Source organism: Amphiura filiformis, chromosome 3 (assembly GCF_039555335.1).
Source record: "Amphiura filiformis chromosome 3, Afil_fr2py, whole genome shotgun sequence".
Lineage (NCBI taxonomy): Eukaryota > Metazoa > Echinodermata > Ophiuroidea > Amphilepidida > Amphiuridae > Amphiura > Amphiura filiformis.
In genome coordinates this window covers 38,320,095-38,342,957 of record NC_092630.1, presented here as the reverse complement: position 1 = coordinate 38,342,957, position 22,863 = coordinate 38,320,095, and the positions used below count along the sequence as shown (strand labels likewise).

At 33.9% G+C, this 22,863-nt stretch overlaps 1 protein-coding gene across 1 annotated transcript in view; it reads right to left on the bottom strand.

Moving 5' to 3' along the window:
* LOC140148465 (potassium voltage-gated channel protein Shal-like) overlaps positions 1-22,863 on the bottom strand; it is a 212,254-nt gene that overhangs the window by 38,910 nt on the left and 150,481 nt on the right. The window contains 1 exon segment of the mRNA XM_072170430.1: positions 8,838-8,927. Within this exon segment, the coding sequence (XP_072026531.1) occupies positions 8,838-8,927 (90 nt within the window).

The window sequence follows — 22,863 nt, the reverse complement described above, 5'->3', positions numbered from 1 at the left end:
CTTTTGATCGACGATTCTTATACCCCTCCGTGCATCGTAAAACTAAGGAGTCCATACAGTTTTTATCGGACCCTTTACATGTAGTCACTTTCAACTTGTGATTTAAGGAGTCCAAAATGGCCAAAATAAAAAAATAAGGAGTCCCTGGACGCGCAAACTCCTTAAATGCCACCCCTGCTGAGCCTGATAAAAAGATGCATGTTTTGGTCAGTTTTGTATTTTATTTAGTGTATAAAGTCTCCATCATACCCCTAACCTTATCCCTAACCCTACTCTTTACTTCAAAGTCTGAAACTGAATTATTCTAGTATTGCCTACATTTAAAGCTATTCAAGAATGTAAAACATATTTCATACTCCTTGACTCCACTGATCATAACTAGTTTTGAAATTGGTAATATCCCCCAGCTACATTTTGTAATAAAGCTATACTGTTTCTGCGGGATAGAGGCAGGAAGCACACGTAATACACGGCTGGTCCACGATATTTAGAAATAGAGTTCACCCGCAATACAATGACGATGAGGGAACAAGTTCATACACAAAAAATAAATACAATGATGAATTGAGTGTATGTTATCCGTCGCGTCTCAAAAGGAAAGATCGTAACTACAATTACGATCAGTGACTTGGGAGTTTGTCCATATATAAAAATAAATACTTTGATGAATTGAGCGTATGTTGTCTTACATCTCAACAGAAGAGGTCATAAGAAGTTGAACATCATTCATGACTAGGATTGCAGGGGTTCAGAGATGTATGTGTAGAGTCAACAGGCTTTTAAATTCATTTCATTTTGATTCAGTTTTCTATGCAGCTATGACGGGCAACCAATTTAGTTTTTCAGAAAGCAAAATGGCTTCTAATTTTAAACTATTTCACTTTATACTGACCCTCTTATGCACAAGAGGCGGGCATGAACATTTGCATTTATGTCTCAATTTTTAAAAAACCTTAATATGCAATTTATCTTTATTCTTAAGAAACCTATGCAAGACAATCATTACATAGCAATGCCAAATCTTGCTGGTCTGCTAGTAAAAATAAGATATTTGTGAATTATTTGAATTTATAATTTGAATTTTGAATTTGAATTAAAAAAAATATTCCATTTAATGCACACATTTAACATACATCTAAAATAATCTTTATACATCATTCTCCTTCAAACTCCCCATATTCAATGTATGTAGCTATATATGGAATGGCAAGACTGATCACAGCGCTAAGCACATCAATTTTGCATACTCGCTGAGTGCTACTTTCTTTTAAATCCCAAGTTCTTACTTTACAAAGAAAAAAAACCTGAATGCTACCCTGGGCTAATATAATGTATTCATTCATGCAGTACCTCGATTTATGATTATGATTATATCATCATAATTAACAAATTCAACGAGCCACTTACAAAAGTTTGATTTGTTTGGGGTTAGAGATTTTTTGTATCTTATCCTGCAGACCGCGGGGCTCCATTACTTGGCTTTTAATGCATTTTTTACCAGCAGCACTTTACCTTGCAAACCACATTTAATGGACTATTCCATTTAAAATCCATACACCACATTCGGCCAACATGACCTTAATCTCCCACACAGGGGGTGTAGATTTCAAATCGAGTAACCCATTTAGGCAACCCAATTTGAAATTCACACTCCCTGTGTGGAAGATTAAGGACATGTATTCCATAGGGTAAGGCTGCTAAGAATACACAATTGTGTTATTTGCGCCGCATTTTGCGTATTTTGGCTCCAATTGCGTTTTTTGACATTTTTGAAAAAATCTATAAAAAAAATTTAATTTTTTTTTTTTTTTTTTTGCGATTTTGGGGAGTCCCTGGACCTAACATCAAGTGCTACCATCATTAAAATTTTTTTTTTAGATTTTGCATTTTTGGCGGGAAATCGTGGATTTTTGTGTTTTTTTGGAAAATCGTGGTGCGTTTTTTGGCCTCCAAAATCGCGTATTCTTAGCAGGCCTACCATAGGGTGTATACATTTCAAATGGAATAGCCCAATGCCATTTATACCAAAACATCAAAATGAAACAATCCCAAGAGCAAACATTAAACAAACAAAATAAAGCTGGTACTGTAATAAAGCTGCTCCTAAGATTGATAAACAAGTGATAATATCTGCATGGCCATCTTGGCACATACTTGTGTTGAGTCTTGAGTGAGGGGGATGTTACAAGGTAATTCTATACAGGGTAGCAGAGCCAATTTAGTTTTAATGAACTATGAATATTGATCGAGTCAGCTCTATGTTGTCAAACTCCACGTTAGAGTCACACTATTCATATGTTTGGTTTCATAAGGGCTCACAAGATTATTTCTTTATGTCTTCTTTTTGATGTATTTGTTGTCAAAGGACTTGGCACTGAGGCAGCCATGTTATCTGGGGGGGGGGAATAACAGTCAGGGAAAAACTTACTAATTAAACTTGCTAATGTGAAGGTCAAAAGTAAAAAATAGAACTTTTACATGATATTAACCAGAACAACAACTTCCATGATGAACTTTCATGCTAACTTCCATAAGAAGTGCGGTGAAGTCTAAACATCAGGGGGAGTACTAGGGGGGCAGGATGCCCTCTCAGAAAACCATTTTTGGGTGCAATTTGGACCAAAATATGATACTTCAGTTAAATTAGTTCTTGGCTCTTACCCCATCAGAACAACCAGATTGGTTACGTGCTCGAGTCCTTGAAAGCTTTTAGATAATTCAGCTTACAAACTACATAATCTATTTTAGAAAATCTACACCATATTTAAATTTATGCAATGCTTTCAAATGAAACTTGAATCTATCACAAATTGTATCAGTCTAAGAAATTGGTAGTTTTTATTTAAAAAACTTGCCAATAGAAAAACTAATGATATTTCTGTGAGTGTGCATACTTTGAACAACATTCTATGTGCAGTCTCTCTGTCAGACATGGTGAAACTTGATGCATCAAAATGTGGATGGTGATATCAAATTCGTCTTTATTGACACTTGGTGGCATGCATCCCATCCATGTAGACTTTGTGGTGTATACTGAGAACTTTCCTGTTTTCAACTCATGAATAAATATGCCATATTGTAGCCAACATTATCCAGATTTTTCACTTATGTACATATACTTCTACTAGATTGAATTTAGTTCTGAAAACTGAAACATCAGCTTCCAAGAGTGGTATTATGTGGAATTAAAGATTACCAAGTCTACATGCAGGAACCAAATTAGTTACCAATAGCATCACAAGACACATTTGGTAAAGGCATTTGGATAAGAGTGACCATTATTGTTCAATCAGCAAAGACAAAGTTGATAACATTTTAGGCTAGCCTTGGTCAGTGTTGCCTGATAGCTTCCGAGATAGTCCAATAAAAGTCGAGCTGGCACTCATTGGCCACCTTGCAACACCTCACACTATCAAGGGGCATCACGGTCCTGAAACTAAGCTTGTCTAGTTTAGGCAACTGTACTTGTATGTCTAAATTTGTTTTGAAAATGTTCTTTCGCTGTTTTCATGAGCATATGGCCAAATCTATTTACTGGAGATTGGTATCACATTTGGGTATCTGTTGATTCGGTTTTCAATCGCCCAAAAATAATTTTCTTTCAAGAAAAAACATTAAATTATAACAATCAGTTTTACTTTATTCACAATTAGTGGAAATTTACACAAAGTTGTTGGTTAACAATTTTACGTCACAAAATTAATTTGAGTCCTGGATGGTGCAAGAGCTCCATGAACATACCCCACTATGCAGATTTTTCTAAAGTGCTAAACTCTCATTTCAAAGGTTACACATAAGGGTCACTTTACTATTGAGGACGTAAACATGTTGTGTCTGGCCTCCACAAGTACATACCTCTCTAGAAACACTTACTCAAAAAGCTTTTAATGGAATATTTCTTTTCACAAAATTGGAAATGACTAGTCTGGTAGCCATTTTGTTTTACAACTATCTGCTATGATTGTCATCACATAGTTTCAAATTTGCTAATGACTTATGGGTTCTGTAACCCACCTTTCCACAGTATTATTTGTGAGGCCTGAGAACACATCAGACACACCAAATTGCATTCTGATGATGAGGAATGTCCTGATGATATCAAATAATTTTGATTTTTTGAAACTTGTGATATAATACAAATTTAATGGCAAATTAATAACAAAAATTTATCTTCCCAAAAACACCCAACACCACAATATTCCTCGTATACATTCAGAATGCAATTTGGTGTGTCTGATGTGCTCTCAGGTCCCACAAAAATTCTGTGCAAATGTCGCTATCTGAGCCCTTAACACCTTTTAAAGAAACTGAATGCCCCATAAAGTCAAGTTGCTGTAAAGTCTCCAAGGTCAAATTGAAACCTCAAATAACCAATTCCTTTGCTATCATGCTACCACTGTCATATTTGGGTGGGTGGGGAAGAAGATAATCTAGTGAATGCCCCTTGAGATAGCACTTTCAAGTGAAACACCTACAAAACAGCAAAATCCCAATTGCAAATAGGTAATGCAGAGTCATTACTATCTCCTGAATGCTGCATTATTAGCTCACAATATTGGTAATGTATTTTTCATAATTCATTACAAAAATATCATGATGGCACATAATTATCCACAATGCCAGCCAAATTGTCATGAAGGAAATGATGTGGCACTGTAATTACATACCATATAGAATAGAGTGTAATATTTACTTTGCAATCTTCACCAGACAGACAAACAGACATATAGTACCGGCTATATCAATGACACCAATTTTAAAGAGAACTCCTTTACTTCAAAATTGAAATAATAGTAATATTATGGTATTGATAAGTTTAAAAAAAATGGAAACTAATAAGAGACGAAAGCCTATCTAATGGTTTGAAAACAAATCAAAAGTTGAATGTGCTATCTTCAGTAGATGAACATAGTCCAATGTGCTATCTTCAGTAGATGAACAAAGTTCAATGTGCTATCTTCAGTAGATGAACAAAGTTCAATGTGCTATCTTCAGTAGATGAACAAAGTTCAATGTGCTATCTTCAGTAGATGAACAAAGTTCAATGTGATATCTTCAGTAGATGAACAACGTTCATTGTGCTATCTTCAGTAGATGAACAAAGTTCAATGTGCTATCTTCAGTAGATGAACAAAGTTCAATGTGCTATCTTCAGTAGATGAACAAAGTTCAATGCACTATATTCAGTAGATGAACAAAGTTCAACGTGCTATCTTCAGTAGATGAACAAAGTTCAATGTGCTATCTTCAGTAGATGAACAAAGTTCAATGTGCTATCTTCAGTAGATGAACAAAGTTCAATGTGCTATCTTCAGTAGATGAACAAAGTTCAATGTGCTATCTTCAGTAGATGAACAAAGTTCAATGTGCTATTTTCAGTAGATGAACAAAGTTCAATGTGCTATCTTCAATAAATGTACAAAGTTCAATGTGCTATCTTCAGTAGATGAACAAAGTTCAATGTGCTATCTTCAGTAGATGAACAAAGTTCAATGTGCTATCATCAGTAGATGAACAAAGTTCAATGTGCTATATTCAGTAGATGAACTATTCCAAAGTAAATGATAAGAGAGTCCGATTTATTTGAACTACCCTCTAGAATTTAAAAAATGATGGTTGTCAAGGTGTAAATTAATATTACCACAAGGATACCTTGGAAACATTGTAGTTATAAAGGTGTAGCAAGGATACCTTGGAACAAGTGAGAGCCAATTGTGAACTAAAGGTGACCTATTTTCTTGGACTACAGTTCTAATAGTACCATCCCGTGAGATAGTACCTAACTGATTCACCTTGCTAAAAGTTTATACCAAACATCTGGTTTGGTCATGAAACTGTAATTAAGCTGCCAGAAAGACGATTTACACATTTTATTTACTTAAATTATTGGTACACAATTTACTGGCACATCATAGTCAATATTTTATCCAACTTGGAGGAATGTGGTGTGAAGCGGAACAGACCCGGTGCCTTGCCAGATGTTTTTGGTATTAGATGTTAAATTTTTCACCATACAAATGATAGAAATAGTAAGGATTGACCACAAAGTCTGATGAAGAAATTAATCTCTTCAAAGCGGCCATCAGCCTTTCATTCTGACATCATACATCTAGCTCATGAGGACTGTACACTAAGTATATTTCCACTTGTGCAACTAACAAAAATATCAAGAATGTCCATTTTTAGCTTTCAAAACACTGCTTACATTCCAAATTAATGTGTTCAAGATTTCTTGGAGTAGGAATCAAAATAACTCTCCTTATCGGCCAGTCTTCCACTAAACCACAAAGATGATTTTATTTACATAAAAATGTGCTTACAACTTGGCTGTATTAAAGGACTTAAAATAAAGCCAAGAATTCTCCGTGTTGCGGAAAATCACAGAATTCGGAGGTAAAGCGGAAAACGCATTTCTGAGAAAAAAATTAAAAAAAATAAGCAAAAATGACCTAAAAAAAAAAAAAAAATACAATTGAAAAGAAATAAATAAAATACTAAATGAAATGGGTCTTCAAAATTCATCAAAATAAAGTAAAATCCTTCATAGATTTACCGTACAACGCCTGTCCTACCTCTCATTGCAGCCATGATACCCGATCAGTTTATTCTTGGTAAGATTCTTGTGAAATTTTATTATGTCAGAAATGTGCTAAAATTACAAAGCGGAGAAAAGCGGAATTTAGCATTTGTAAAGCAGAAAATTCTTGGCTTTAACTTAAAATCACGTTTAGCATTATAAAACATGTTTCCGTTCATTCTAATACTAACAACAGCCAAGTAAAAATATATGAAAACCAGCAAAATGCCACAACTGCCTGTAACACTCCACACACAGACAAATCAATTATGGTGTATTGCTTACCACAAATACAATAATTCAAAATAGACAAACCTACGGGGGCTCGGCAGCCAGGCAGCACCCCAGCCAGTCAGTTTTCCAATTAGCAAATTCTTTGTGCCGTTCCAAAACATGACATTTCACAAGAACATAGTATTAATGCCTGCAGCTTCCCGATGTTGATTATGAAATGTACACTCTCTCTTGATAACGAGCAAATAGCCAAACATTCACCACTATTTGGTCCCTGTTACCAATCCAACATTAATTTCCAGGCCTAGAGCCAAATTAATTTACACCAGGCATTTGTTTCTACAAACGTGAGCTCGCGATTATTGCTTTCCTACCGTTACGTGTACTTACTTTTATCAAAGATCAAAAAAATTAAACGAGAATCAACCACTATTTATGCAAATATTGTTCTTATCTGCGAAACACCTGACTAAGCATGCTGTTAAAATGAGATCATATCTGTTCAATCATTCATGAGTAAATTATAAGATGCCACGTAATGTCATCAGCTCCGCAAAATGTTGATAATTTTGTTCTTAATTCACACTGCATTTTTGAAATAACGACGGAATAAATTCAACATTTATTGTTCTACTAATGCAATACTCCGATTTAATCAATGTTAACTGCATCTAGGCAGTTTCATCTTTTTTGCTTTTATCTGACACAATAACAGCTTAGCAACATTTACTTCCCATCCAAAAACGGAAGCTTATCATTATTTATCATTTCATTATCATTATTCTTATGATCCTTATTCTTATTATTATTCTTATTATTATTATCATCATCATTACCTTTATAGTTGTCATTATTATTATTACCATGTTATATTTATCATCTCACCATCATCTTGTCATCATCATCAACATCATTATTATCCTCCACCTCATCCTCATCATTGCCTTCATCATTATCCTCATTGTCATCACAATCACCATCTTTAATTCTTCATCAATCATCATCATCATCATAATCACCATCATCATCACCACCACCATCTTCATCATTATCATCCTCCTCCTCAATATTTAAATTATTTAAACAAAACGTTTGAAAGAATACCATGTTATCTGATTGACGTCACTTGAAGAAGATACAAAACATGGATGCACACATCAACTTAAAAGATATGGTTTGCTAATCAGAAAGATGGAAATTTAAACAAAAAGATGACACAATTATTGAAACAAAGTGAGTTTTAATAAATCTATCAACTTTTACACATCAGATTTTCAGAAGAACGAAACATCTGCTTGAAAATTAATCCACTCAAGAGGAAAATAAAATTACAGAAAAAAATTTCAACTGTCACACCAAGATAAAACAAATTATCACACTTTGATTATTACATGCTCAATTATGAAAATAAAACTTGAAACTAAATCAAAATTAAAGGATTAAATTAAACTTATAAAATAAGAAAATAACACTGTAATAAATAATATATATATAACAGAACTGAAAAATAAAAACAAAGATAATAATATCAAATTTCTTAATTTTGTTGTGTCTCATTTAATAGATGAAATCATGATAGGCAAATAATAACAAGTTTGTCTGAAATTTGGTGCATTTACAAGAAAATTATTTCCATGTCATTTGTTGAGTTCTAAATAGAAATAAATAATAGTAGGCAACAGATAAAAATGTCCTTTTATGATTTGTTAAATTGTTTTTTATTTATTTTTCTTCTTTGGTAATGATTACTGGTTTGGCAGATTTCATCTATTTTTGAGATTATTTGTGTGCTATTATTTTATATGAGTGTTTTACTAGGATACCAAGAATACTCATCATTATGGCACAGTTCTTTGAACCCCAATATGGTCATACACTCATAGAATGACCTTTGAATGATCTGGGTACCAAAATCCATACTCCACAACTAGAGGTCAAATATTAAACTATGCTGATGGAATGTAGGTTTATGAACTGTGTCATCTGGAATGAGGTTATTGTTGGCACTGAGTGATGTGTTTCTTACCGTAGTTCTCTCCAAGCAGCTGAGAAGGTGATGATGTTGTGCTTCATAGGTACTGTACTTACTGGACAAATCTTCTACACTACACCCACTCTGCAATGACAAAAGAGAAGAAGAAAAAAAACATTTTAGTTTACAATATTCTTACACATTTGAAAATCATTTTTTGAAAAAGATAAACATTTTAATTTACAAAACTTGGACACTTTTGACAATCATTTAAAAAAAAAGTCACTTATGAAAGAACATGACATTGTATCACATTGGAACATGTTGCTATGCAAATGGACCCGTTGTTATGGTAACAGCTCAGTAGACTATGATGGGTGATGTCAACATATTGCTTTGACAACCTGTGTAATTGCATGTGTTTTCAGACAAGAAAGTGGTAAAACACCCAGATATATCTCTACTTTGTTACATTCCATCAATTTGATGCATTATATTAGGGATGACCAATGAACCATCAACTTGATTAGAACACTCCCATAGACATGCAGGGAGCTCAACTGTGCACTGCTTGCACATACATTTCTAAATTGATCTCATTCTTTTATTTTTCAATATTTTTATGTAAAATTTGGGGAAGTTACTGCCAATTATATTTTGTAACTATCTTGCAAATTACAGCAACATATCTTATTTTGTTTTTCTGTAAGTGCGAGTCAAAATTGGTCCATCGCCACAGTGCGCTTAATTGCCAGTGGCTGAGTTTAGCACTGCTCAAGAATGGCACAAAATATTCAAATCAGTAAGATCAGGTGAAAAACGTGGCCTACTGAGCTGTAATTTGGCAGAGTTGCCAGTAATACCTCTATCATACCCTCTGTAAAAAGGTTAAAAAACTGAACAAGTAGATCTCGAGTTACAAATTAAACCACCAGCTTCCCTTTGGAATTTTTATATTCCTTTCAAATCATGTTAAGAAGACACCTTTCTGAACATAAATGTGAAGTTTCGTGCTCATTCGATGTATTGTTCACCTGATCTTAACCCTAAACGTTTTCTTATATTTAGGCCTATAACATCTACAACTTGCTGCTGGCTATACCTTGTTTAGGACTTTCAAAAGAAGTACCTGAATGTGTAACCATAACTGTTTCAAAATAGCCCGCATGATAGTCATGCAGGTAACTCCGAGGTCAAGCATTGAATTGGTTTGAACAAAGATACTCATAATGTATTGAGTGCTACTTTGGTTTGAATGAGGAATACTACAGGAATACACATGAGCATGATGAGGATAATCTCTATTGTTGTGAATGAGTCAATGACCTTCAAAACTTAAGATTTTGTTTACATACACCTACTAATTGGTCATATTAAACCCAATAACATTGAAATTCTTGGTTGTGAAAAAAAGTTCACCTACTTAGTGCAATTTTGATTTTGTGCCATATCGGCTATCTTGGATGATTTTTGGCAAATGTCCTCTAAATGCATGATTTCAATGCCTTGGTTTGAAAAAATAAGTTATGCCAGTGACTAGTTAAGTGCCATTTCATAAGAAACCCTTTGATACTTTCACAATATGCTTGTTTCATGTTTGCAAATATGTTAAAATAAAGAAATATATAAAGGTAAATATATGCTTATGCCAATTTTGCTCCCAACTGCTATTTTTGGACCTTGTCATTTTATTTCGTTCCAATGACCGGTCAGAATGGGAAACTTTGATAATTCATAATTCAAAAGTTTTTGACCGATTTTGACCATTTAACCACCAAAATACTTCTGTTGATTAGTTCTACTCAGAAAACAATCTTTTGTAGCAATAGGGTCAACATGAAATTTTGATGGTTATCCCTAATTATATTGTCACACATGTTTCTTGTGAACTCATTGTCTGGGCCATAAAAATAACCATTCTGTATCCGATACAAGATATATTCGTCTCAGATACAATATAAAAAAAATTCATCATTCTATAAAAAGTACAGAGGTATCATAAATAAACAGTGTAATAATGGATACATGTTGTGGTTGTGCTTTACGATAATATATGATGCAACTGCAAGACAAGACGCCATATTCATGCAATTAAGCTACCGCACTCTATAAAAGTCACAGCACTTTGTAAAAACTTAGGCTACTTTTAACAGTATTAAGGATTTCTACAGTAATTCTCCTTTATTTTGTATAATTCCAAGCCTTAACACAGTTTAAAAAAAATCTCAAATAAGCTGAATTACCTTTTATGACCATTCATGGAGATCACTACATATATATCAAGGCAATGTAGTAAATCACTTGGTAACCAGCCCAATTGGATTGTTTATTTGCTAACTTTGAGAAAAGCATCCAAATTAAGCATTTTGAGTACCTATTCCTCAGGGATAGCACAAGTTCAAAAATTTAAAAGGTCCAAATGATTTTTTCCAGACCCTTTAATGGGTCCAATGATAATTTTAGGGATCCGAAGTTCTGAACTTGGTCACATCCCTGATTCAAATTTGAAATTTTATTATAAGCAACTCGGCATAGGATTTTATAATTCTTAAAAGCTTCCGTGCATTGTAAAATTTGAGGGGTTCATGCAGTTTTGATCAGACCCGTTGGTCAAATTCAACTTGTAATTTAAGGGCTGGGGTATGAACGTTTGGACAGTATTTATTTAGGGACATCAGAGCACATCAGACATATCGAATTGCATTCTGAATATGAAGAATGTCATTCTGATATCAAATAATTTTGATTTTTGAAATTCGCAATTTAATACACATTTTATGGCAAATCATTAAAATTGATATTTTTGATATTTAACAGTACTTGAAGTAAACTTTATAAATCTGATGATTTATACTTAAAGTGTATGTAGGTGGGATGAAAAGCCGACGATCAATTGAAAATTTTGACCTTTCAGTATTGAAGATATGGATTTTTTTTCCCAAAACACCTACAAAAAATACTGTCGAAACGCAATAAACGCTCATTTTAGATCCCTTAAGGAGTCCAAATCGTCCAAAACATTGTAACCCCTGCTTTTCCTTTGATCAAAATTAGGATCAGTATCTTAGTGCATCAGCCAAGATGATCGTAATAATATAATAATGGTTATCTAACTCCATCCATCAACTCCAATGATGATGGTGGTGATGTTAACCAACCTATCTCCCATTTTCTTGAATCTTGAGATCAGTCACTACGGGTATCACAATTGGTCACATTATAATGTAAGCCTAGAGTCACTCTCATCCTACAGGTGTATGTGTAATACATACAAGCAAACAGCCCAAGATATATGGTACATCCAATAGCTGCCTTGTGTACTTTGTTAATTAATATTGTCATTTTATGTAAAGAGATACATTGAGAATGACACAAGGCAGCACATAACGTATAAGGAAGAGTTCAAATGCAAAACTTGATACATTTAAAAGCTGCCGTGTGTATTTTGTTGTATTAATATTGTCATTTTATGTAAAGAGATTCACTCGGTCGGACATCCGGGAGCATTGTCCCCTTCGTCCCCTTTGCACAAGCGCGCGCATGGCAACCAGCTCGAGAAAGGGGAACTGCACATGCGCTGCACATGCGCACACTGGTTTTACAAGGCTATTTCCCTTTGTGACGTCAGCCCGACCAAGAGAATACATTGAGAATGACACAAGGCAGCAAATAACATATAAGGAAGAGTTCAAATGCAAAACTTGATACATCTAAAACCTGCTGTGTGTATTTTGTTGTATTAATATTGTCATTTTATGTAAAGAGACACATTGAGAATGACACAAGGCAGCACATAACGTATAAGGAAGAGTTCAAATGGAAAACTTGATACATCTAAAAGCTAGTGCTGTGTGTATTTTGTTGTATTAATATTGCCATTTTATGTAAAGAGATACATTGAGAATGACACAAGGCAGCACATAACATATAAGGAAGAGTTCAAATGCAAAACTTGATACATCTAATAGCTGCCTTATGTATTCTGTTGTATTAATAATGTCATTTTATGTAAAGAGATACATTGAGAACGACACAAGGCAGCGCATAATGTATAAGGAAGAGTTCAAATGCAAAATTTGATACATCTAAAAGCTGCCGTGTGTATTTTGTTGTATTAATATTGTCATTTTATGTAAAGAGATGCATTGAGAATGACACAAGGCAGCACGTAGCATTTATTTTGCACCTGATCTTTTCATATAGAATCTTGCCTGCAATCCATCCCATCATCATGATATGAATATGATACACAAAGTTGCTTCAATAAGCCTAGACTACCTATGTTAAATCTTACATTATGTTATTCATGACGCTTATGATACATGCATGAGGTATTGTCTGGCATATTATACTATACATGTGATAGAACATTTATACAACATGGGGTACCTTGTGCGATGAGTGGGTAGAAAAATTAATATCAATGTATGAATAGGAAACGCCAGCCTATGTGAATTTAATTTTACAACAAATAAGGCCATCTTGAAAAAAGTTTGCCTCCAAGCTGCAGTACATGTTAGAAGCATTGTTTGCATTAAATCTATAATTTTTTTTTTTTTTTTTTAACATGTCGGGTTGAAGGTAATTTTGTCACTCCCACATTGCTAATTTCATGCTTTACAAAAATTAAATCACCAATTCAATTTCTTTTACCAAACATACTTTTTCTAGTCCTTGACTTTACCTGATTCTTGACTGTTTTGTTTTGGGTTTTGCATTTTTGGTTTTCCCCAACCTGCCTCAAAAATTGCCTTGTTACATAGCATATTGAAAATTGAATTAAAAATGCCATATTCAGCGGCAGTTTTCAGACAAGCTTTGAGGCAACTTGTTAAATAAAAAGCCTAACAACTTTAAGATATCACCAAATCACATATTCTGTCAGTTTGCAATAACACTTCTATCTTAATTTCGTTTTTATATTTTACATTTTCATTCAAAGTCAGATTAAAGAACTCATTCCTTATCTTAGATATATTTTTGTTCTCTTTCTTTTTGGTACATAACCCTGACTCATATAACTCAACACAGTCTAATCTCTGTCACCGGAGGGCCTGAGTGACAAGCTCACAGATTTTCTCATCACATGATTATGCCAAATCTCATCATCTCGCACGTTTTCATCCCTCATACCTTTCATTATTGCCTCAATTTTCAACAAGACGTGTGTGACATTTGACAATTTGGAAGTTACCCCTATCGAGTGACTTCGAGTTGGCCTACATGTATAACATATGGGCTAATATGTCTGATAAGTACATCTTTCATTTAGGTGTGTCTAATAAAATGCTAGGGCTATGAAATTTCAACCGCTATGAACTACTAATGGATCCTATATTAGAACAAAAGACAGGGCAAGGATGCGTGGGACCACATCATCTTTATATATCTCCTTTAAGGGAAACCTATATGATCATTTAGTAAAAAATACATGCATTATAATGTGCCTCACTGAGGGTTTTCTTTTTAACAGAAGAAAATAATTATTCCCAATTCTGTATAATAATTCCTGTCTGGATGAGCAAATACATTTGGGCAAACAAAAATATAGCAAAGCAAAAAATGTCAGAAATCTTGGGGCTTGAACCAATGTGTTCAAGATTTTTTTATACCAGTTGGTCAAGTTTTGTTTAAACCTCAACTCTAACAAAATGTGATAAGCAAAGCAATAGCGGGTGTGCAGATGGTGCAAAATGCCAATCTAAATCAAAAGGTCCACTTTTTTCGGTAAGAACTTTGGAAATCAACCTTTTTTTAAAGAAATATACATAATCCACTTTTGTTTGGTAAAAACATTAAAATCAGCCCTTTTTGAAGAAGAATGTCACAAGTCACAAGAGGTCCACTTTTGAGCCTGGCACACACCCCTAAAACTAACTCCTGGTTACAGGCCTGGTGACAAGTAATGCAGTCATATCACACTGCGAAAATGTATATCACTTTTGTTAAATGAGATTTACATTATGCTAGGAACATAATGTTGATTTACAATATATTTACAATAACACAACATTGGCCACATTGAACCCATGCCCTATGACAGATATATCATCGGTACTTTCATATCACATTAATGTACTTATTCCACCAGTAATTTGACTAAAAAAACCACTCTAAGACTGCAAAAATATTTTCATAATAATCAAATACTGCTCGTAACGCTGAAGCATATGCATCATTCCTTATATATAATATTACCCTGTTCTCCCCCGCACTTTCCCCCAAGGCATTTGGCTACAGAACACCAACTAATGTTGAAATATTTGTAATAATTATATCAAATAATAACCACCATGCTTTGATCAATATTTTTTTCTTGCTTGCAGACTATGAATTTTGTTTACTTTGAACATTAAAAGCAAATATACCTGATAGCCCAAATATGTAGCCATGCAGGTTCTAATGACATTATTATAATATTTGCTGTCCTCTACTAGTACTAAACCATGTGTTTCATTTCATGTTTTACCATGCATAATTTATACCTATCAAGAACAATGATTTTTTATCTGCATGCCGAGTTGTGTGTTCAGCAGCATTCAAGGTGACATTTCATTGATTATTTTGTGTATGTATGTGCTCAGATCATAATCAGTTATTTTAGCAAGCAAAAATTGAAAAAAAAAATGGATTGATTAGACAACACAAACAAAACACAATATTTAACTAAACCAATAAGGAATAAATCAAAGTGTATCACTAGTATCCACTGCAGACAGATACATTTTTAGCTCAAATATTTCTTATACCAGTGTACGATACACTGACATATATATTGATTTTGTCATTTATGATTTTGTAAGCATGTGTACCTAATCATATTTTATCTGATTTGGTCAAAACATACTTTAATTGAAATTGACAGAATGGATTAAGGACTTATATTATTTAAATCAACTTTACTATGATTTTTTTTAGGCCTACATTTTATACTTGAATTGAAGATGGTTCAGAAAACAAAATGGGAAATACTGTGCATATTGCCATGGCATGTTGTCATATAAACAAAATAAAAATGTTTTGTGAATGAAGTAATCTTTACTGTTCTTGTTTTTGTTTTACAAGTGAGATTTTTGCAAAAACTAATAATAATGTTATATAAACTATCTCCACCAGGGACATCAAAGCCATCAGACCAAAATGTATTATAGTATTGAAACTACAGACAACAATTCTGGAGTACTAATATACACGGTAAGCAACTCGTTTCACAAATGAAGTCAGTCGCCTATCTTTCCAACAAATGACTTGGAGCAAGACTGAATATCGTACAGTGTAACTGTGTTACAATCGTAACCTGTAATCGAAGATCAGGAACTAAATATGATCAAGCCTAGCAACTGTCAATCAAACAAAATTACGAGTAAGCCAGTTTTACTATTAAAGCAGCATACATGCAAGCATTGCCGCCTGTACACACACATAAATGTTAGGCTAAAAACTACCCAAATACCGATGAAGTCACTTTTTATACACGGATTGAATACAAGTGTCACAACCCTGCTACTGTAGCATATTCATCTTAAACACAACCATACAATTTCACCAATTCCTACGTTTTTTAATACCTCAAATGTTTTCACATGTTATGTAAAGAGTTGTAACAAAATGAAGAAAATCTCAGCACTTCTTATCAAAAGGTCAGATCGCAAAGCAAACTGATCAAAACATGTGTATTGTATTACTCACATCACCCATATTACAACCAAACAGTCGGTGGACTACTACACGTGTGATTACCATATTAAAGCTTACATAATACCACTACATCTGCACCGACTAATGGGCTTACTTAGGACTCTCTAGGTTCTAAATTTATCTAATATGGCTATTTATGAGGCCAAGATAAGACCATGTCTGCATTAATTGTTACTATATTCAGCACACAGCAGACAGAGCATGCATGAACTGTTACCATCTTCAGTAGACAAAGATAAAAGCATGCATTGCTTGTTGATAGCATTTAAAGTAATCATAAACAACTGTCACTTTCATCAGTAGACAGAAATGGCATGAATGAATTGTTACGATACTATCTTTAGTAGACAGCAGAGCATGTATTTTAAAACTGCTACTATATTCAGTAGACAGAACTATATGATCAGCAGACAGATCAGTTATCTAATAATTGGTGCTACTGCCCACAGACTGCAACTAGAGCATGTACTAAAGGTAACTATCTTCAGTAGACTGTAATAAAGGACATCATTAATTAACCACTGTTATCCTCCGTAAACAGCAGAAAGAAGGTATTGGATTAATCATTGCTATCTTCAATAGACACCAAAAAGAGAATGCAATACTATTGCTATCTTCAGTAGACAGCAGAAAATACATGCATTAACTTTTAGTAGAGTGTAGTCATGGTCCATGGTGTAACATAATGTGCTGCATCAGAAACAAGAGGAATCCTTCCAACAGGGAGTTTGACTATTTTTGATATTCATTAATTTGCAATTTTGTAACAAGTTCACACAACTCATAAAACCACCTGTTCCCCTCATGCAACTACCTTAGAGTGAGCCCCAATCACACAGGATTGAAAGAAACACACACCACAGTATCATTTTCTTCTTACTCGATGAAGAAGCAAATTTGCACATGGATGATTTGTGTCGGCTCACAAACCTCACGTAACTTTTAATGATGTGTAAGAAATTGGCACCTTTCTCTTAAGCTTAGGAATATATGCATATTTCAACTTGTTAAAGAGTACATCTATTTGTGTGTCGTGTATATAAATTATACAAATTATGGATAGATATATATTGTTAGAGTTGGAAATAAGCCAAAATGTGCAAGGGCCATTGGGGTCCATATGCCTTCAATTCTATAGTGCCTTAGCTAGTTGTACAGGCCCGAACTCAAATTTTAAAATTTTACACATGTAAACAGTGCTTTTTTTTAACAATGTTAGACTTGGAGATCTACGATTAGTAAAGGCATAATTAGGATGGCAGCTTTAATTTCTGAAAATGATTAATACTGAAGTGGAAAACAAGTCCCCCTTGCTAGCTTCACAAGCCCTCACTGTGGTGTATTGACAATGTTGCTGTGATTTTCGCAGGCATTTGGTCAGAGGGCCCTGTCATATTTCCAACATTGTGTATAGTAATAGCTAAAAAAGTTTGTTCATGGAAAAGGATCAACTGGTAATATTCCATCATATGCCTGGTCAATGTACTATTCTGTATGTTTAATTGTATGAGTCCCTCCCAAATATAATGGTTTTTTTTAGAACTTTGGTTTTCACAATGTTTGCTAGATTTAAATGACAATTCCTTCCGAGTTTTTTAAACAGAATATGGTTTTGGTTTTTCATAATGTTTGCTAGATTTAAGTGACAATTCCTTCTGATTTTTTTAACAGAATATGGGTATAACAAAAAATGTAAAAATAAAAAAAAATGATTAAGGCAAATAGAATTTCATATTGCTTATATATTACATAATTATTATAATTATATTACATACATTTGCCACAAAATCTACTATCATAATGAGCTAAAAATGTATACCCTAAAAATATGAGCCTCTGGATTGATAATGAAATTATCATTAATAGCATATTTTCAAAGAAACCCCATTTACACATACTTCCACATAAGCCAGTCATGTAGAAATTTAACAAATTGCTTCCATTTAATAATACCTAATTATTATAAAATCACCTGAAATTGCAATAATAAAAATGTGATGGGAAAGCACAGAGCCAGCAAAGTGGAATGATGCTGTTAGAAAAGTCATTTCCTTTTCTTATCATGCTATATCACTTTCCAGTATTTTGACATTTTGACAGAATTTTGCAGATCTCTTTGTTTAAGGAGAGCAGGATGACATATTTTTCTAGTTTTAGCAATTTAACTAAAAACTGCAGTATGCTTCTTAACTCCCTGAGCACTACCTGCAGGTCTAACATTGCCTCTGATTGGTCAATCATGTGATATCTTCACTTTAATCACCAATCAGAATGGAGCTTTGCAAATAATTCAACCCAGTTTGTTGCGTGGTGAAATTATTCTAACATGTTGCTGATTGGTCCAATTGATAATGAAAATTTCTTTTTGGCCAATCGGCAGGTAGTTCTCATGGGGTTACTATTATACATTGATCTGATTGGAAATGAGCCAAGCAAGTGAATAATCACATTGATATTTTCATAGGTCTTGCGGTTCTTGAGTTAAAGCCAATAATATCTCAAAACAAAACTTTTGGGCCTCTTCCCCACCTGAGAAAAAGCATGCATATGGGGTGGAATTAATACCCTTGTCCCCATCAAGCTTTGGGATCTCCTTTATAGAACCCAAACCATTCCTCTTGTGTGTCAGCTTTATTTGTCTCTATATTTGAGTGCAAACACTGCTAGGTCATGCTTCCCTCTGACCTGCCTTAATTTTAATAAATATAATAAAATCTTCATCAAAAACCACTCAGCTAACACTAGACATTTGTACTCATTTCAATTGATTTTTGCATGTATAGATTTCAAATTACTCATGGAAATTGAAATAATTTTAACATTTTAACATTCTGAATTAATCAGCCCTGAGTCAAAATCACATATAAGGAGTATTAGGTGATACAATGCAGCAAATATGTGTAGAATTGTTTTTCATCAAATGATATGGAAATCTGATATTCTATAGTTTGATCCGCTCTTATTGACGGGAATATGTGATGCTTCTTGGGAGATGTCACAAGACAATTCTCAAAATAAAATATATTGATATTAATCCGCAATGTTATGAGGCCCCAAATACTAACTGATCACACTACAGTCTGCAGCTTGTTACCAAAAGATGTTAGTCTGCCTGAATATTGTAATGAATTTGTAAATTCTTATCCTAAGCCAGTTCTCATGTTTGTTTAAGTTTAAGTCAATAATGTATTGCTTGTAGCAGGAATAGATTTGCAAAATTGTATCCACCAACTGGGCTGTCTACTCAAAGTTTCTGAATTTGGACTGATTTAGATTAATACAAAATTACAACATCAGTTATAAGGCATCCCAAAAGAAAGTTCTAAAAAGTGATCATAATCTGAATTTGATTCATAATACATTTCACATCCACGACATTTAAGCACTGTTCATTCGCTGGCGTAGCACTATGCACAAAATATGATCGTTGCCAGGTCAACTGGCTCATGCTTTCTTTGTTACGAACCACTGATCAAAATGATCACAAGCATATGGCATATCATAATTTGGTACAGGTGTATGAGCCCAGGCTTGAACCAGTAACCAATGATTACTAATGGTTACTACGGCAACGAATTAGAACAAAATGTATGGATTACACATGATGTGATACTAGTATAGAGCTTGTGCATATGACGTATCACACCGTAAATATGGGGGACTTCTCAAATGCATTAAACAAAAGCATGATTGCAATCTACCGTGAGAGTTCGTCTCACACACATAACAAATGCACAACGATCAAATAGATCAATGCCCTTAATGACAACATTTGATTGAATGGACTGCACTGCGCCATGATTACGGTGAAGGACACCCGTTCAAATCCTTTGTTTGGAGTCAATCGGTAAAAGCATGCAGGGCCTCTATAGTTACTTAATCTAGATTAATGCAGTTCAGAATTAACTACACTCAAACCTGCTAAGTACATGCCCCTAATCCTATGCATCAACTATTAATTTCTTTATCAGTTTGTGAAGTAAATTGCATCAATGATATATATCATTATCATTCACTACCATCGTGTATAAAATTACCATTACATAAAACTACAAAATGGGCTTGGAAATACCTAGGGAACCTTAATTCCAAAGTGGTAAGATACACAATGATGTCTAAAAGGAATATCAGATTCTCACACAGACCTGAGCAAGTGGAAATCTAATATTAACAAGTGCTAAATATCACAACAAACCTGCATAAGTTTCAAACTACGCTATAAAGATGTATATAAAAAGAATCATTATGCGGCATATTAGGGTTATCATAAGTGGCTTAAATAAACACAACATTGTGTGATGTAAGATGATATGCATGGTAGAGAGTTATGTGCAATGTCATTGGCCCCTTATTTATTCATGGAAATCTAGCACATTGTTATGTTATACTTTTTTATCAGAATAATGTATGATTGATCAAAATTTTAATGTGTACAACATTTACTAGAACTAAACATGTGCCTGTAAATTTTATGATAAATTGAGAGTACATTAAGGGATCTGGAATGAGCGTTTTGAGCGTTTCGACAGTATTTTTTGTGGAACATGAGAGCACATCAGACATATCGAATTGCATTCTATATACGAAGAATGTCTTTCTGATATCAAATAATTTTCATTTTTGGAAGTTCACGATATTATACAAATTTTATGACAAATTATAAAAATTTGATATTTTTCACATTTTTGATATATAACAGTCCTCAAAGTAAATTTTATAAATCTAATGACATATTCGTAAAGTGTATGTAGCTGGGAGTAAAAGCCGTCGATCAATTGAAAATTTTGACCTTTCATATTGAAGATATGGATTTTTTCACAAAAGACCTAATTTCTTTTTGGTGTTTTGGGGAAAAATCCATATCTTCAATACTAAAGGTCAACATTTTCAATTGATCGTCGGCTTTTCATCCCACTTATATACACTTTAAGTATAAATCATCAGATTGATAGAGTTTACTTAGTACTGTTAAATATCAAAAATATCAATTTTTAATCATTTGCCATAAAATGTGCATTACATGGCAAATTTCAAAAAATCAAATTTATTTGATATCAGAAGGACATTCTTCGTATTCAGAATGCAATTCGATATGTCTGATGTGCTCTAATATCCCACAATAAATACTGTCCAAACGTTCATACCCCAGCCCTTAAAAACATTAATGTATAAGATTTCAAACTAACTCTGTTCTATAAGAAACAGACCTACTTGCAGGTTTTTTTCCGGGTCCTCCGGTTTTGAGCTTGCAGCAAATAGCGCATTTTTGGTACCGTGCGTTAAACGCAGAATGCAAGCAACCATGTACTTTGAATCAAAGTACTATTATGTCCTCCATGAGTGAAATGCAAATATGGTGCAGTTGATACTCTTTGGTTCTACCCACAGAATTACAAATGAGAATCGGGACTCCCTATACCGCCACGTACAATCGCACCATCAGCTATGGGGAGAAAATTGGGGGAGACGAAAAAATACAATTCTGCGTCTCATCTTTAGCATTTAGTATCGCATGCAGGTCACATCTCTGTGCGTCTTTCAAATGCGCCCACCATCCATGTTGTGTTTGCATGACAACGATTGCCGTGAGCCTATTCCAAGGGAAACCGAATACCCATTATTATTGCTCCATGCCTCTATCAAGATGGTGGTTGAGTCCGGTTCTCCTTCTCTAATTCTGTGATTCTACCTCTTTGAGTATAACTAAGTTACATTTGCATAATAGTTACATTTGCATAATAGTCACATTTGCATAAGAGCCACATTTGCATAAGAGTTAAGACCAACCTACATTTGTTTAAATAATCTTTATTATAATGCTATCATTTCACACTTGAAATATCTCAACATTGTCCTCAATTTACAATTTCAGGTCACATGCGCAGAAGAAAATGCAACAACATGTTGATTCTGTTTTATTTTTAGCATCAATCACTCTGTATCAATATATTATCTGTATCAATATATTATCCTTCATGAATTGTGTAAATGAAATTTAATATCTGTGTCAGTTTCTATTTCATTTTGCTTAGCAATTAACAATGTTGAGATGTTGACCAGGTGCAGAGAGCCAGTGTTGCCTGAAGTTTGAAGTGCCAAGCTATGGCAACACCCCTTAAATAGCCCAAATTTAATTGTGCTCATCATGCCCTTACTCGTAATGTGTAAAATGTCCACAATTGGATGTATTTCAGCAGCAAACTGCATGAAATCACTCACTTGGGTAGATAAGCAATTAGCAGACTTTCACAAGCTGCAAATAATCATCATTAATATAATAATAATGACATTTTCTGGTACTCCAAAGCAATATTCTGCCTGAATTGCTAAAAATTAACCAACATGCCTGCTCGTGTATATATTGCTCAACAGCAAGTATTAG